This window comes from Nylanderia fulva, unplaced genomic scaffold (genome assembly GCF_048542155.1).
Source record: "Nylanderia fulva isolate GAGA-0341 unplaced genomic scaffold, ASM4854215v1 Scaffold26, whole genome shotgun sequence".
In the NCBI taxonomy this organism is placed as follows: domain Eukaryota; kingdom Metazoa; phylum Arthropoda; class Insecta; order Hymenoptera; family Formicidae; genus Nylanderia; species Nylanderia fulva.
The window spans coordinates 2,009,583-2,024,924 of NW_028190325.1; the positions used below are offsets into that span (position 1 = coordinate 2,009,583).

Here is a 15,342-nt window from a genome sequence, read left to right on the forward strand (position 1 = left end):
TCGCATTTGAAAGTCGTAACACATTGAACGCATAAATTCAATTTTTCTACATTCGCATGTACCTGAATTGAAATTTTTTTTTCTGATTCGATTACATTTTGCTACGTAGGCAATTCTCTATTTGAAAACATTGTTTACGCCATCCATTTTTTTTTTGCATCGAGTGATCTCTGACCGCGACGATCATTCAACATAAATTGTGTATTTTTGTTTTCAGAGCATACAGTAGGGGTTAAAGAAAACAAGCGGAAGATGGCGGAAGAAGTGATAGGAGAGGGAGAGGTAGGAATATTTCGGAGCAGAGAGGCGGAGACAGATTTTAGTTGGGCAGCACGCGCGGGTGACGTGATATTAATTAACACGAACCCTTCGACTCTCTCTCTCCCTCTTCTGTGTTCGCACGTTTACCCTTGGAGGCGTGGAGCCGAGGGTTCAAGTGTCACACGAGGCTCACACAGACGTGCGCGCACACCTTGCGAAGAGCACCGACGAGCGGAAGCTGGAAAGGCTCCTCTGGCGGGCAAAACGATCCGCGACGCGGGAACCTTGTTACAACCTTTACGCCACAATAAGGTAAGAATATCATGCTACAAACGTTTGTACGAAGTTAAACGAGACGACGACATCTCGGTTGCGCGATGTACCGCCATATGCGTCTCGAGGGTGGTAATTAAGTGAATCTGAAAGATATGTTTATCTCACTCAGATATATGTATATATATATATATATATATATATTGTCGCGAAGAAAATATTTTTCGAAACAATTTATTTTATCATCTGCATAAAGTGTGATGAAAAGTTAAAGTCAAGATTTTAGAAATTATTTTTTCAGCATATAATAGTTTATTGTTCGAAATAAATGAGGACTTATAGAAAGCACATTTTATACACACACAGACATATATAAATATAAATATGATGTGTATATATATATGCGGGGCGCGTTTTCATCTAAAATGGACTATTTTGCGAGACTACGAACATAGTTTTGCTCAAAGAAAAAAAAATAAATATTTTTCGTTATTTTTCGTTACGCGCTTGCTAACCGAGTCGCGGAGATTTCGAGATGTTCGCTTGTGCGCCGGGAGTGCGGAATGTATGTGCGGCGCAATGTCAATTTACAGCGTGAATTACGCCGGTGGACGCGCGCGTGGAAGCTTTTTTAAAAGCACGAAAAGCGAACGCGAAAACAGCGGCGAGAACGTGTCTAGGACGACGGGCGACAAACGCCGTTTCGGAGGCCAGGCACGAGTGCTCTGTAAATTGTTTTCTTACCCTTTTTCCGTCAAATCCGCGAGCGCGCGCACAGTAAAAAGGGAGCTTTGCCGCCGCTTTGTTCCTCTCTCTCTCTCTTTTTTTCAACTATTACATTTTTCCACGAACGATGTACGTGACCGCCGAATATAGCGCGTTTCTCTCCTATGGATATCTAACATATGTATCGAACGTGAGAATAAACAGGAATGGCTTTCGCATTCCGTTAACGTTGTTATATTACCAGCTTTCCAAATATAATAGAATATTCGAATTTTTTAAATATCACAAAATCAGCAATCTCTAAATCTACGTAAAAATGTGTTACTTTTCACACATCTTTTACTCGGTTTATCTATTAACTTTGGCCAGATTTTGCGGGCTAATTTCAAGTTATTTTTAATTATATTTTTGGTTGCAAAATTAAAATAATTTCTAAAAAAGTTAATTATCTTGCGCTCAATAATTATCTTTACTTATATAACGCAATAAGTAGTATTCTTCATATCGTTAAGATTTGTTTCAAATCGAGGAATCAATTCAACTTAATACAAAATTAATATAACGTTTATTTTGCCAGAAAATTAATGCAACGTTAAATATTTTGATATTAATTATTAATTTATTTCTTTATAATTACGAGTATTAAAAAACATCGATAAAATCGGCAATCGACGAAAAAATGAAAAAAATAAGATACAACAATAACGTTGAAAGCTATATGTACACGAATTATAAAGCTGTAACATAGCTCGAAAGAACGGAGAACGAGCTGTGTGCTACATAAAATATAAGACGAAAAGAGACGCAGGTTCCAGACGAGAGTGTGTACACGAGCGTTTATATGATATACATCGATATCGCGTCGAAGTTCTCATTTCATCCGAGATATCGGATTTTTCCGGGCCAACCCTTCTCTCCCTCTCGCTCTCTTCTTTATTATCCCTCTACTCTCCTCTTTCGCCGTTCCACCCCCACGCGCGACCCTTTATACCAAACAAAGCAATCTCGAACCCGTAGCGAGGACGACGGCCCCTACGTGCGACTGTTAGGTGACAATTTATATACCCAGAGCATCTATATAATAACTTACTCACTCGATACGTCTTTCTCGCACGCGAGACGACGTTTTTCACGTTTTCTTTGTACCTCTCTGCGGCTTGTTACCGCGAGAGAATCGCATTGTTGTGCGACTTTTCGAAACACTACGCGAGTACACTCTCGAATATGACACTGAAAACTCGAGTCTTACTCCTTTTTTCTTTCAGTTCTTTTATTTGCCGACAAGTTTGCTTCGCGCGCTTTATAAAAAGCAAATATAATTTATTGCGAGCAATATCCACATCATTTCGTCGTTATTAAATTTATTGATGAAATTAGATATTAAAATATTTTTCCAAATGAAAAACTTATATCTTCTTAAGGAAACTGTTAGATTACAGTGTCCCGAAGAATTTATACAGATTATTGGAAAATGCATTTTAACTTGAAATATTTTTATTAATATTTATTTTGGAAAAATGTACCTATTGATATGCCATTTATAAATCAACTGGTCTTATAATTAATCTCCATAATTGTTTATGAATTTCTTCCGCCACGAGGAACGATAAAGGCTCTTTATTAAGCGCATTAAATACAAGGGCTGTTGGAGCAATACGATCGAAATAATCGCGGCGCAACACGTAAGAGTGTCAACGCGATATATGTATTTAATACGCGCGTTATTGGAGCGAAGCAACTAATAAAGTCGATTTCACGCACGATTCGTTGCGTTCGACGCGCACGCGAATAATACAATATAACTCGAGCATTTGCATTCGGCCCGCGGCTCGCCGTGCCGGCAACGACAATGCTGCATACATATATATGGGGTGTATCAGAACTATCGCACTTCATCTCGACCGTGCGAATATTCAAAATCAAATTATACACGGAATTCTGATCGCGCCAATGTCGAAGAATTAATTGTTAGTCGCCGAGTTGCAAAATTCGGTAAAATAAAAAAATGTTACTCGGGAATCTAAATAAATTTTATTTTCAGAAATCTGTATCTGAACTTCTTTGTTTAAAAAAATAGACGATTGTTTGTAAAACGTACCAAGTGTACGGCAGTGTAAAAAAATAACTAACAAATGTTTGATTCTTCAATTAATTTCGACGGAATTTTATTTCACGACGAAAGTAATTTGATTCAAGCCTATTATTAAAAAATGCAGAAAGATGCTATTTTCTACAAGATAAAAATCGTTGAAGCGTTTAATAATTATAGAAAAAAATAATTAAGAACGATGGAAAAAATTTAATAATTATATTTAATAATGATAGAAAAAATGTTTCTTAATTCGACAGAGTTTGAAGAGAAGCGCATTAGTTCTGGGACACCGTGTATGTCGATATGTGCATGTATTGTTAAGAGACATCGCATAAGTTCGTGGCGTCATGTGCTCATAACTGCCCCCTATCAGAATAATATTATTATCCCGGCAGCCCCACACGATTATTCTGTTATCCGACGCGTAGCGCTTACTTTTCGTGACTTTGTTTCGTTCACGTCAGCGAAAGCTGCTGAATCCCGTAAACGGAGTGATAAATGGAAATCCAGATTATTGTCTCTGTGTGGAACGGATCTCGCTTTTCTGTCGGATCGAGACAAGAATATCACTTTTGCTAAATAATCCGAAAATTATCCAATCTCAACACATACATCATTCTTTAGTAAATGAGTGTCATATGTTATTACAATGATTACATTTCAGTCTTATTCTTCAATGCCTAGAAAAGATTTCTATAATCGAACGAAGGGTACTAACTTTTTAAACTAAAAATTATACACTTGCTTCTTTTTTACTTAACTTTAAAACATTTTTGTAAATGGTTCTTTGTTTTTTTTTTTTTTTTTTTTTTTTTAAATTAAATGTATTTTATTTTTAAAAAGCATTGTTTTTTATACAGTTGTTGGATGTTCCTCTTTTATTATATGCATAGATTGCAACATCGCACAGTATATATAACTCAGTATAACTCTGACATGATCAGAGAGAATGACCAGTATTAGTTAATTAGCTCTCGAGGAAAGATCAGTCCCAATTAATGTTTCCGTTGTTCGTACAACTTACCGCTTAAATATCAATTTCAAACAGACGGTATCCTTCTTATTAGCATTAGCTTGGCAAGTACGACAAAGAAGTTTAGGTATGGCGCTAGGAAAGTTCAAGGATGCAAATAAGGGTAATATCGCGACGAAAGTACGGAGGACGAGGAAGGACGAGAGGATCGTAGTTCCCTGTCTCGTTTACACTTATCGTTGGGATTATTTCGTTTGCGTGGGAGCTTGTAAGAAATTATGCATGGAAATGTGCTTATTATTACAGGGTACATTAGAATTATTCGCGAAAAAATAAATGCAGCAATAAGTGCTCGCACTTCTTGCGATCGTATTGTATTAATTATGAAAATTAAATTACGGAATATATGTACGCAAATTTTTAATTTCATATTTGGTAATAGTATAACAAAAATGGTTTCGTTTGTAGAATTATTAAAGATTGAATTCCGCTTAAAAAAAAAAAAAAAAAAAAAAACGCAGACTCCCTTTATCATTCAGGTCACTTCATTCGAAGTGAGACCATAATTATTTTACCCCGCGCGAAATAAATCATTTCTTGCTTCTCTCCTCCCTTTGCGAGGTAACAGGAGTACCGGCATTCAAACCGTTCCCAATTTATATTAGGTAATTGAGCCGGGTTACATTGATCGTTCTTTATATCGCTTTAATACAGTTGCGCGAGCACGGAAGTTATTTCTTTAAGTCTCTTACAGACTTATACCCGTAAAATGAATTTATCGCGCGATAAAAATTAATTTTGTCTATATAATTATCATCAAGTCTTCGCGGAGATATGGATATTGGTTTGGCATTAATTTTTTTTCTCGAAAAAACTCACGGAAAATGAAATATATTCGATCGAGATAGACAAAGCTATAAGACTTATAGGATGATGAACCGTCGATCGAACTATGATTATTCATCGAGCGGAGACTTTTAAAACGAAAACGCCATCTCCGCGGTCGCTCGTAGGTCCATCACGTCGGACGAATGAATAATTATCCCGCGTAAACGAAACGAATCATTCCTCGACGTTCATTCCTCCCTTTTTTTTTATCCCGCCGAAGGAGAGAAATACCTATATACCGGACCGCCCCCAATTTGTATGAGCTAAGCCGAGTCGGCGTCTCCCTCACCTCCGTCTGGTCGGTGCTCGTATAATAATTCCGCGATTCCCTCCCGATGTTCATTTCATTATTTTTTTTCCCTTCTTCGTCGCGGTCGCCTTCGTCTCTCCTTCCTCTCCTTCGGCCGCCACTTCCACGAGAACGTTTCTCCGCAACCCACCACCACCGCCGCCGCCGCTGAGAGGGTGATAAGTCGTGACGTCGACGAGGTAGAGGTGATTCCGAAGCGTAGGCGTGGTCGCGGCATTCTACCCCCGACGGGGGTGGTGGGAAGGCTCGGGATTCCGTGGGGCTGGGGGTAGGATATGGCGCGTGGTGCACGCTTCGCGTTGGCTGCCTCTAACCCTCCACCACCACGTGGCCGGCGGCATAGTGCAGTGGTGGACATACGCCGTTATATACAGAGGGTGGAAAATCGTGTAAGAAAAAGCCGAACCTCATCGGCTCCCTCTCTCTCTCTCTTTCGTTGGTAATAGACGGCGGCTCTACTTAAGTCGTCGAGGCACGTCGTCTTCCTTGTCTCTTTCTCTCTCTCTCTCTTCCTCTTGTACTTGTATCCCATCCCGCGGTCTTTATCCTCGCGCGTTTAAAAGGGACGTATGTATGTATGGCCGCGTGTACGCCGCTTTTATGTAGAATTCTTGGGGCGAGCATCGAGAGAAGAGACTTATCACGCCGCTGTCAGAAACGCGCGCCGTCCTCGTGTACGGACGTTCGTGTTTACGCGTGTATACGCGCGCACACGCACGGCGTGTATGTATGGTATATACGGATCCAAGCGTCGCGCTCGTTAATTTAATTAACCCTACGGACACTTCCGGGCCAACGTGCTCCGCCGCGCCTTCCACGATAATGCGCACGCGGATACGTCCGGCGTTTCGTCGTCACTTTCGTTGACTCGGCCTGCATCGGGGGTGGCGAAATTATGCGCGCGGAATGACGGCGTAACGTAGTATGTCTCGTCGTATGACACCGTGCGACATTATACGAACTTTCCCAGGCGCTTTTCGACGCCAAAGTCGACTCTAATTTTGCTGCGGAATAATAATAAACGAATTTTTAAATTCGTAGGGAGGAAAGATATATTATTTTATTTATTTTTTTTTTTTCGTAAGCGATCGAAACTCAAAGATTCTTTTGTCAATTATATGTGGCGCCATACTGCGTTTAGGATTTTCGTGGACGGTTTTAGAAAGTATGAATTAAAATTTTACACAGAGAAAAAGACTATAACTGATAATGAGTTTGAGTCTCATTGTTAATTTAAATATTATATATAATAATATTAAAAAAACATTTTATAGAAAATTAAAAATATTTTTTGTTTTACTAGACTAAAAGAAAAAAAATTGTAAATAATATAAAATATCTGTGGGCTTTTCTCGTGCATCTTTTACTACTGGATCATCATATGGTATACTTCTACCACTGAAAATATAATTATAAAAAGAATTATAATTCTAGCAAGAGATGTGAGAAAAAAATTATTATTGCCATAATTGTAGTAGAAAGACTATAACTGATAACGAGTCTCATCATTAATATAAATATTATATATATATAAGAATATTAAAAAACATTTTATAGAAAATTAAAAATATATTTTGTTTCACTAGACTAAAAGAAGCAAAAATCGTAAATAATATAAAAAAATCTTTACGTTTTTCTCATCCATCTCATCTTTTACTACTGGATCGCCATACTTATCGGTATACTTACACTACTGAAACTATAATAATGAAAGGAATATTTATAATTCTAGCAAGAGAAAAAAAATTATTATCCCCATAATTGTAGTTCCTACAATTATTACTTCGATTTCTGTTACGCTAATTATAACAAACCCACAAATGACTGTATAATATCGATATCGCGTAATTATCGCGCGATTATCACGCGACTGCTGACGATCGCCAAACCCATCTCTCTCTCTCGTTCCCGCCGCCGGTTATATTATTATTATCATCATTATTGTTATCGTTATTACTATACCAGTGGGTTTTCGGGGAGCGTATAGGCTAGCTGTAAGTTCTCTCTCTTTCGCCGAGGCGATATAATATAATTACCTACACCTACAAGAAAATTACATCGCGCCCCCTTCGCGCACGAGTCTATCCAACACGAATATACGATAACCTGCGAGCTCGCCGGTGGTAGTGCGAGATAATAAAGTTGATAAGAGTGTAGAGGGTCGCAACCCACCCCTACCCCACCGAAAGAGAGCAAACCGGGGTGGCGGCGTGTCGGGGTGGATAAAGGCGAGCCGGGCGATACGCGAGAAACTGGGTGCGAGCGAGAGAGCGCATCGACTAGGGGGTAAGTGGGCGTGGCCGAGGTCTGCCGTCGAGCCAGGCGATTGGACGGTCCGCGGGGCGGCATCGTCAAATAAAATCCAATCGTCGAGACCAAAGGAATGCGAATCTCCAAGCTTTTTTCCTACCCTCGGTACGGCGAGGAGGCGGCGAGCCACCCCCTTCTCCCCCACCGTTCCCCGTCGCGGTAGTTTTCGTTTCCCTCTACCCTCTCCTCTTCCCGGTCTCTTTCTCCTTTCCTTCGCCTGCCAAGGGGGTGCGCGCAGCGCCGTTTGATGGGAGTATGATTTTATTACGGCATTACCGAGTGAGCCAAATCCCGAATTGCTCGGCTTATAGTCCGTATTATCTCACCTAAGAGGAAAAGAAGGGGTGGCAGGGTGAGAGAGAGAGACCAAGAGGGGCGGATCGGGGAAAGACACGTCGCGCGGTGCACCAACCCTATACGTACCCTTCTTCGGAGTAAAGGCCACTGCCTGCACGTATATACGGGGTGGTGTTTCGAGAAGGCCGGCGACGCCGCGGAGGGTTGAGGGAGGGAGCCGCAGAGGGGGAGGCGGACCTATATTGCCTTTGTGGGCCTTCATTCGAGGGTTGCATGCTCTCACGTTGCCGCCGCCGCCGCCACTAACCCCCCTTTCCGTGCGTACGGAATAGGCAGGCACGCACGCACGCCAGTTGACATCCCGCTGCCGAAATCGCACGTCCTCGTCGTCGGGACACGCGCGACCATGTGATACGCGCGCGATCTCGCGCACGGAGGGATCATCATCTCCCGCGACGAGGATCTCGCGGGGAAGAAGAAGGGGGACTGAAGTTCTTCCGAGAACTCCAAGGCTGGATCAATTTCAATTTCGCAGCGGGGTGACGTTGAAGTAGCTAATTTGTATTCCCGACGGAAGAAATGCTGAAAAGTGTGACCAGTGATTTATCGAAAGGGTTTGTGAAAGATCCAGTTGTTCAGTTGTATCGCAATCTTTGACGATCCCCCATGTACTCGCAGAAATGTGATTTCTTTCTCGAATCTCAATAATCGAAATTCTGAATGGACACGTGTTATCAAATGAATGTTAAGTAAACGCTAAGTAATCGAAATAATAATATCTGGAGCGCGCGAAGAGGAAATCGATTAAACACGATATATAATAAATAAAACGAGGAACTTTCTCTGTCAATTAAGAATCGTCCCCGTGGAAACGACGATCGCGACAATCGGCGGAGGGCCAAGCAGCCGTGATATGTTCCCCTCGTCAGCGGCGATGCTGAAGAATCTGCAGCAAAGTGCCATGACCTCGCCCTTCTTGATGGAGAACCTGCTCCAGAGCAAGGCGTCGCCGGGAACAGACCTCACCAGTCTGACCTTGAACTGGGCGGCGAGTCTGGTGGCGCGACAGCGCGAGCGAGAATGCGAGGCGAATCTCAGACTCGTCCGCGACAGATCACCGAGCGATCTCGTTCAGGATCACTTGGATCAACGTTCCGGCGGGCGCGATCGCATGATGATCGATCAGCAGAGATCGAGCGGCGGGGGTAGATCCGCCGGCGAACGGCAGCACCACGACAGGATGCAGGACAGGATCCTCCTTCAACGCGAGAAGGAGGTTCTGGATCGTACCCCGAGACGCGAGAGCGTCTACGTCGACATGGAGAACGAGAGGATGGACCCGGTCGTCGATCGGCTGTGCGCGATGGAGAGGCTCTGCAACGAGAGGATCGACAATCGGTCCAACTCGGGGGTGGAATCGTGCAACTCGAACGTCGACGAGGATCCGATTCCGGGCGCCGAGCTCGACGGCGGTCTTCAAGCGGCCGACAGGCCGGATGAGATGCTACTCGGCGAGCGGGTCTCCGCGTGCGAGCTCGACAGACGATACGACCTTGGATGCAGAAACGTCATGCACACGTCCGACGAGATGACGATCGTATCGGGGGAGAGGGACACGACGGGAGTGACGGCAGTGGCGGCGGTCGAGCGTGCCGTCGACAGAATAGGCGAGAGGACCGCGAACGCCGTCGCCTGTTCCTGCGGCGAGGAGCAGTGCTCCGGCCCGGCGTGCAGGACCATCCAGGAGAAGGAGAAGCCGCAGCTCAAATTCAGCGTTAGCGCCATACTCGGTGGCAATCACGATAGGAGGCCGCATCCCGGTAATTTATTGATCAATTCATTTACACATCGCGTTACCAAGAAGTCGATACTTGTTTGGAATCCAGACGTATTGGATATAGGGATCGATCGGCCCGAAATTAGACCTTTTCGGACAATTCAAAGAGGAGAGGAAAAGAGCATTTTTCTGTATATATATATATCGTTTTATTCCTTTCATTATTATATTTTTAGTGGTATAAGTATACCATATGACGATCCGGTATTAAAAGATGGATGAGAAAAACTCAAAGATTTTTTCCTATATTATTTTTTTAATCTAGCGAGACAATATGTTTTTAATTTTCTATAAAATGTTTTTTAATATATATATATATATATATATATATATATATATATATACGCTTTACGAAAATTTATTTATAAATAAGCATGAGTTTATCTCAATATTTTATTGTGTCGATTGGTATTTGATTCTTAAATTATTCTTAAATGATAGAATGTAATAAAAGGAAATTGATTTTAATATATACATATATTTATGTGCGTGTGTGTGTATAAAAAATAAAAAATTAGGAAAAATTGATTTCAACGCAAAAGTTCTAATAATTCATTGCTAAATACTGATGACCATTTTGACATTACTTGCTACATTAATAGAATGATATTTGGCAAACTTTCAATTGTCAAATATCGCGATTAAGGTAAACGTCCCAGTGGTTGAACGATTAAGGTTACAAATTCATTTATTAATGTTTTTATTATATAAAAGCAAGAAATTTTCTTAAGGATTTGCATTTATCTTGTAAACTGATATATTTATCGTTTAAAAAGCATACAGACAATTGTTTTTATTAATTTTATTATATAAAAATATAATAAAATATGAAGCTGTGTAAAAGTACTAGTGTTTAAACGATAAAAACGCGTTTGTTCTAATGGTTGAACGAAGCTGTCCCAATATTTGAACATAGCAAAGTTATAATTATAGAAATAATTTGTCTATACAGAAGTTTTTTTCTTGTTCTTTCTTTCGGCATTATCTTCGACATTATCTAAAATATAACAAGAAATGAAAAATAAAACGAATGTTCACATACAATTTTTGATTAACAAAGGTTATCTGTCGTAATATTTTCCTCGTTCATTATGACATAAATATATATTAATTTTTTTTTTAATTCTTTAAATATTATTACTAAATTAATTGTAGATTTTTTAAAAATATTAAAATACTTACATTTTTAATGAAATTGAAACGAAAAAATTACGATTCAAACGAAAAAAAAAAAAAACGATAAATAAACAAACGGTCGATAACTAGGCAATATTGAATTTTCGAGTACCAGTAAATAAACACTAAATTTATCATATTTAAATGAATTTGTTTAATAAAATAAAAATTTCAATTTAATAGTAACTTCTTTTACGAATCGAAATAACTTTTACTTGTTATAATAGCGTTTATATAAAAAATACACACATTTAAGTACTAAATGACGTTTCTTAACTAGATAGTTAAGAAGCTATTGAAAGAATGAATAATAAAAGTAAGCCGTCATTTGAAAAATAATTTTTTTCCTCAATCCGTTTCTTTCTAATAAATATTAAGAAACGAAATTAATTTTAAATTTTAACATAATATTTGTAACTGTGTGTATTAGGAAAAACTTAATAATTATAAATATATATTACATCGTTCATACATTAGGACGCGTTCAACCACTGGGACATTAACCTTAATGTGTATCACAATTATCACTTGATATTTAAATAACAAAAATCTATCAACGATCAAATAAGCGCCAACTTAATTGACTTTTCATTAAAATAGCCTCGCTTTTGACATACCTACTGTTATCTCTGACACAATAGAATTACAGCGAGATCGTGCGTTATCCTAATCACACGTACATTATTTTCGCGCACTTGCGTCTCCACCCTCCAGAGGACGTTGTTTGGAAAGAGTTTTCGCGCGGCGATCGGAGAGAGTGTCGAAACAAAGCTCACCACAAATCAGTGTCGCGAGCAGACTTCAGTCGTCGGTCCCTAAATCTCATCCGCGCACCCTCAAGACGAGTCGCGCATCGTGCGTGCAGGGGTGGGAAGGGGAAAAGCGGGTGGGCGTCAGCTGGGCCGCCACTTACCTTCACCCCAATATTAAGCCCTTACGATTGGTGCCTGTAATATTAGACAAGCGGCAGGATTCAATGATGTATTGCGCCGATCCGAATGATTTGTCGCGAATTCGTTGCGAGTTAATGCGATCGAGGAAGACGTTCCTAACAATATCATTCTGTATATTTGACGCATCACGGGGTGGAAAAATTGTCTGAAAAATTTAATTCGTACACGCGGGCGTTTGTTTACCAACATTATTCCAATTTTATATCTTGGCCGTGTCCAAGTAAAATTTGGTGCCTTCTGCACAGGTATTTAATTCTAACGAAAAAATTTAATTTCGTTTAGAATAACGCACTGTCATCCGCGATTTGGCTCTTATTGCCTGTCTTATATATGTTAAAAATTTATATTAATAATTTAATTTCAATTATCTTAGAAATGAAAGTGTATAGGGAGAATGAATCTTGATGAAACGTAATTATAGATTTTCGCAGAGCATATTAAAATTGGGATAATTGTGAAGTCGATATATCGCGATAACAACTGTTAATTTTATTCCTGAATAGTACATTACAACTCTCTTCTTTTTAATAAAAATAGTAATTAGCTCTATTAAACTTAATGTTTGTGAACAAAGAAGGGCTGTAAGAGCTATATTAAACAAATTGCAGTTGTCAGATAATCTTAATAAAATTCATTTAAAACGAGAAAATAAATACATAAGCAATAAACATTTATGTGTAGATGATATTAATAAAATGTATTTAAAAAAAAAGAAAATAAATATATAAGAAATAAAACAATTATGCGAACGTTTCGGCTGACATTTCTTTTTAGTTCGTAACAAAGAATCGATTATTTCCTGCCGCCTCGAGAAGAAATGGCCGTGTGGTCCGGAAGTTACAAAATACCCGTCCCGTCATTCACACAGGAACGCCTAAAAATTCGCGCGAGCCACCAATCTTCGAGCGTCCTCATTGTCACTCTTTCCTCCGCGGTTCTCTCGAACCCTTCGCTGTATCGTGATTGACACGAGTCGATAAAGACCGTGGCGTGGTAGATGTACTAGATGTATAAACTGTTCACAAATCGTCGGTAGGGAGGTAGGGAACGACGGAGCCAGCAGAGCGAAAGAAGAGGGAAGTGAATGTTGCGTTTAACATCGGCGAATCGCACGCATCTGCCGGCAGAAGGATATGCGCGAGATGGTGGAGAGGGAGGGGGGGCCCGGAGAGGGTGGAAAAGGGATATCGCGCGGAGGGAAGGAACGTGAAGGGGTGGCAATGGGGAAATTTCGTGCGTTCGAGATACGCGGCGGCGGTGGTGGGGAGAAGTTTCGTGCGTTTGTCGGATAGCGGATGCATTGACCGTGCCACGTGCGTGTGTTATATCCGGGAGACCGCACCTCTCTCACCCCCTCCCTCCCTCCCTCCCTTCTCCCCCATCGTCGACCTCTCACCGCGAATAGACCGACCCTCCAGTATCCATATATATATATATATATATAGCCACGTCCTCCCACTGTCCTCCTCTCCTCTTCCTCCCCCCCTCCTCCCCCCTTGTTTTCTCTTCGCATATACATCCTCGTCCCTGCCCCCCCTTTCCCCGTTGGTAACCACCCCTCCTCCCCCGCGGGCTTGTACGTCATGTCGAAATGTTGTGAAATATAATTGCGCGAAAAAGTGATTGGCAACAAACTCGAAATTCATCGACGAGAGACGCGAGGGCCGCTCGCGGCGAAACCGGAATTTGGGTAAGGGGGTGAGAAGTGGGCGGGTAGAGGGATGATCTAGCGCGGGCGGGGAGGAGGAGGACTCGCGGTGTCTGACGGGCGAGCGACGTTGAATTTCGAATAGCATTTTCACCAATCGTCCCGCGATTTATCCCCCTTTCACCCCCACCGTCCACCCCCCGTTCTACCCCTCCCGCCCCTTGCTCTCGCGAGCCGCCACTCGCGGCTCGTGTTTTTTGTTGCGTATTGCAACGATTATTGATATTTTTCGATAACGGGCTGTGTGTCGAGCACGACGGACCTCGTTTTAATACGCGTATCTCCCGTGCAAAAAAAAAAGTATCATTTCAAATCTCAGCAAGGATCGTGCTCGTTAAACAAGCACCCGGGCAATGAGAAATGACGGGTCGAAGAAAGGAAAAATCAACCGTAGACGATTACAATCTAAAATATCAAACGTGAAGAGTAGCAAATGTAAACTGATCGAGTGATGTTTAATGAAAATCGACAGTGTTGACGTAAAATTATATAATTTTACGTCAACACTGTCGATTTTTATGTTCCTAATATTAGTCTTGTTCCTTTAATATTTAAGACAAATAAATACAATTATATATATATATATATATCTATATGTATATAATTTTAATTACTATTAAAATTAAATCAATTTAATTAAATTATTTTTTTTAATCAAATAAATTTTAATTTGCTAGTTTCTGGTCAGGAACTGATCAAGAAATACTGGTCATTATTTTCTATTTTTGATGGACAAGAAACTGCATAATATTTACCTATCATTTTTCATATCTAATTTCTGATAAAAAAAAACTAGCCAAGAAACCATGCCCCGTATTTTCCTAATTTTTACTAAACAAAAACGTCCAAAAATTTACCGATTATTTTTTATGTCGAGTTTCTGACTGAGAACTATAGCCAAAAAACTATGCTCAGGATTTTCAGAGTTTTTGCTAAACGCGAATTGCCCAATATTTACCTATCATTTTTTAATGTCTAGTTTGTGGTCCAGTAACTGCTCATGAAACAATAGTCAGTATTTTTTAGTCAATTTTTGAACAGTTACTACTGTCTAACTAATCCTAGCAAATAGAAACTAATCGATTTCTGAATAGTGAAAAGTTGTTCCCAAACATTTTTCTACTCCGGGTATCGACTAGGACCGCCGAGATTATCAATTTTCACTAAATGCATAAATCAGATGACGTTTGTAAGAGATAGGAAAAAAGGAGGGCTAAATATTTATTAATAAATTGATAAAAAATTATAACGTTCTTATATGTTAAAATAAAATTGTAAAATTAATGTAAGAACAGGCCAAGAGCATAAATTATTAGGACGTTAGTGAATATTATACATGTTTATTACTTCCCCTGTTTATTACTTGGCCTGTTCTTACATTAATTTTACAATTTTATTTAAATATTTATCATCTGTAAATGTAACACACAGATACAAAGATACATAAATTCTAAAATGTTGTTTTAAATCAAATTATAAACGTCACACACTATATAATAGGCACGTTTCACATATTAAATGCAAGATAATTGTATATG

General features: G+C 40.0%; 1 protein-coding gene across 2 annotated transcripts in view; it reads left to right on the forward strand.

Moving 5' to 3' along the window:
- The first annotated feature begins 237 nt into the window (after nt 1-237).
- Dbx (homeobox protein Dbx) overlaps nt 238-15,342 on the forward strand; it is a 41,295-nt gene continuing 26,190 nt past the window's right edge. Inside the window, exons 1-2 of one of the 2 annotated variants that reach the window (XM_029309848.2) lie at nt 238-573; nt 8,986-9,950. In XM_029309848.2, the coding sequence (XP_029165681.2) occupies nt 9,044-9,950 (907 nt within the window). In that variant the 5' untranslated portion in view covers nt 238-573; nt 8,986-9,043. Of the gene's footprint in view, nt 574-8,333; nt 9,951-15,342 lie in introns of those variants that run through there. The other variant, XM_085483609.1, reaches the window with a different exon arrangement.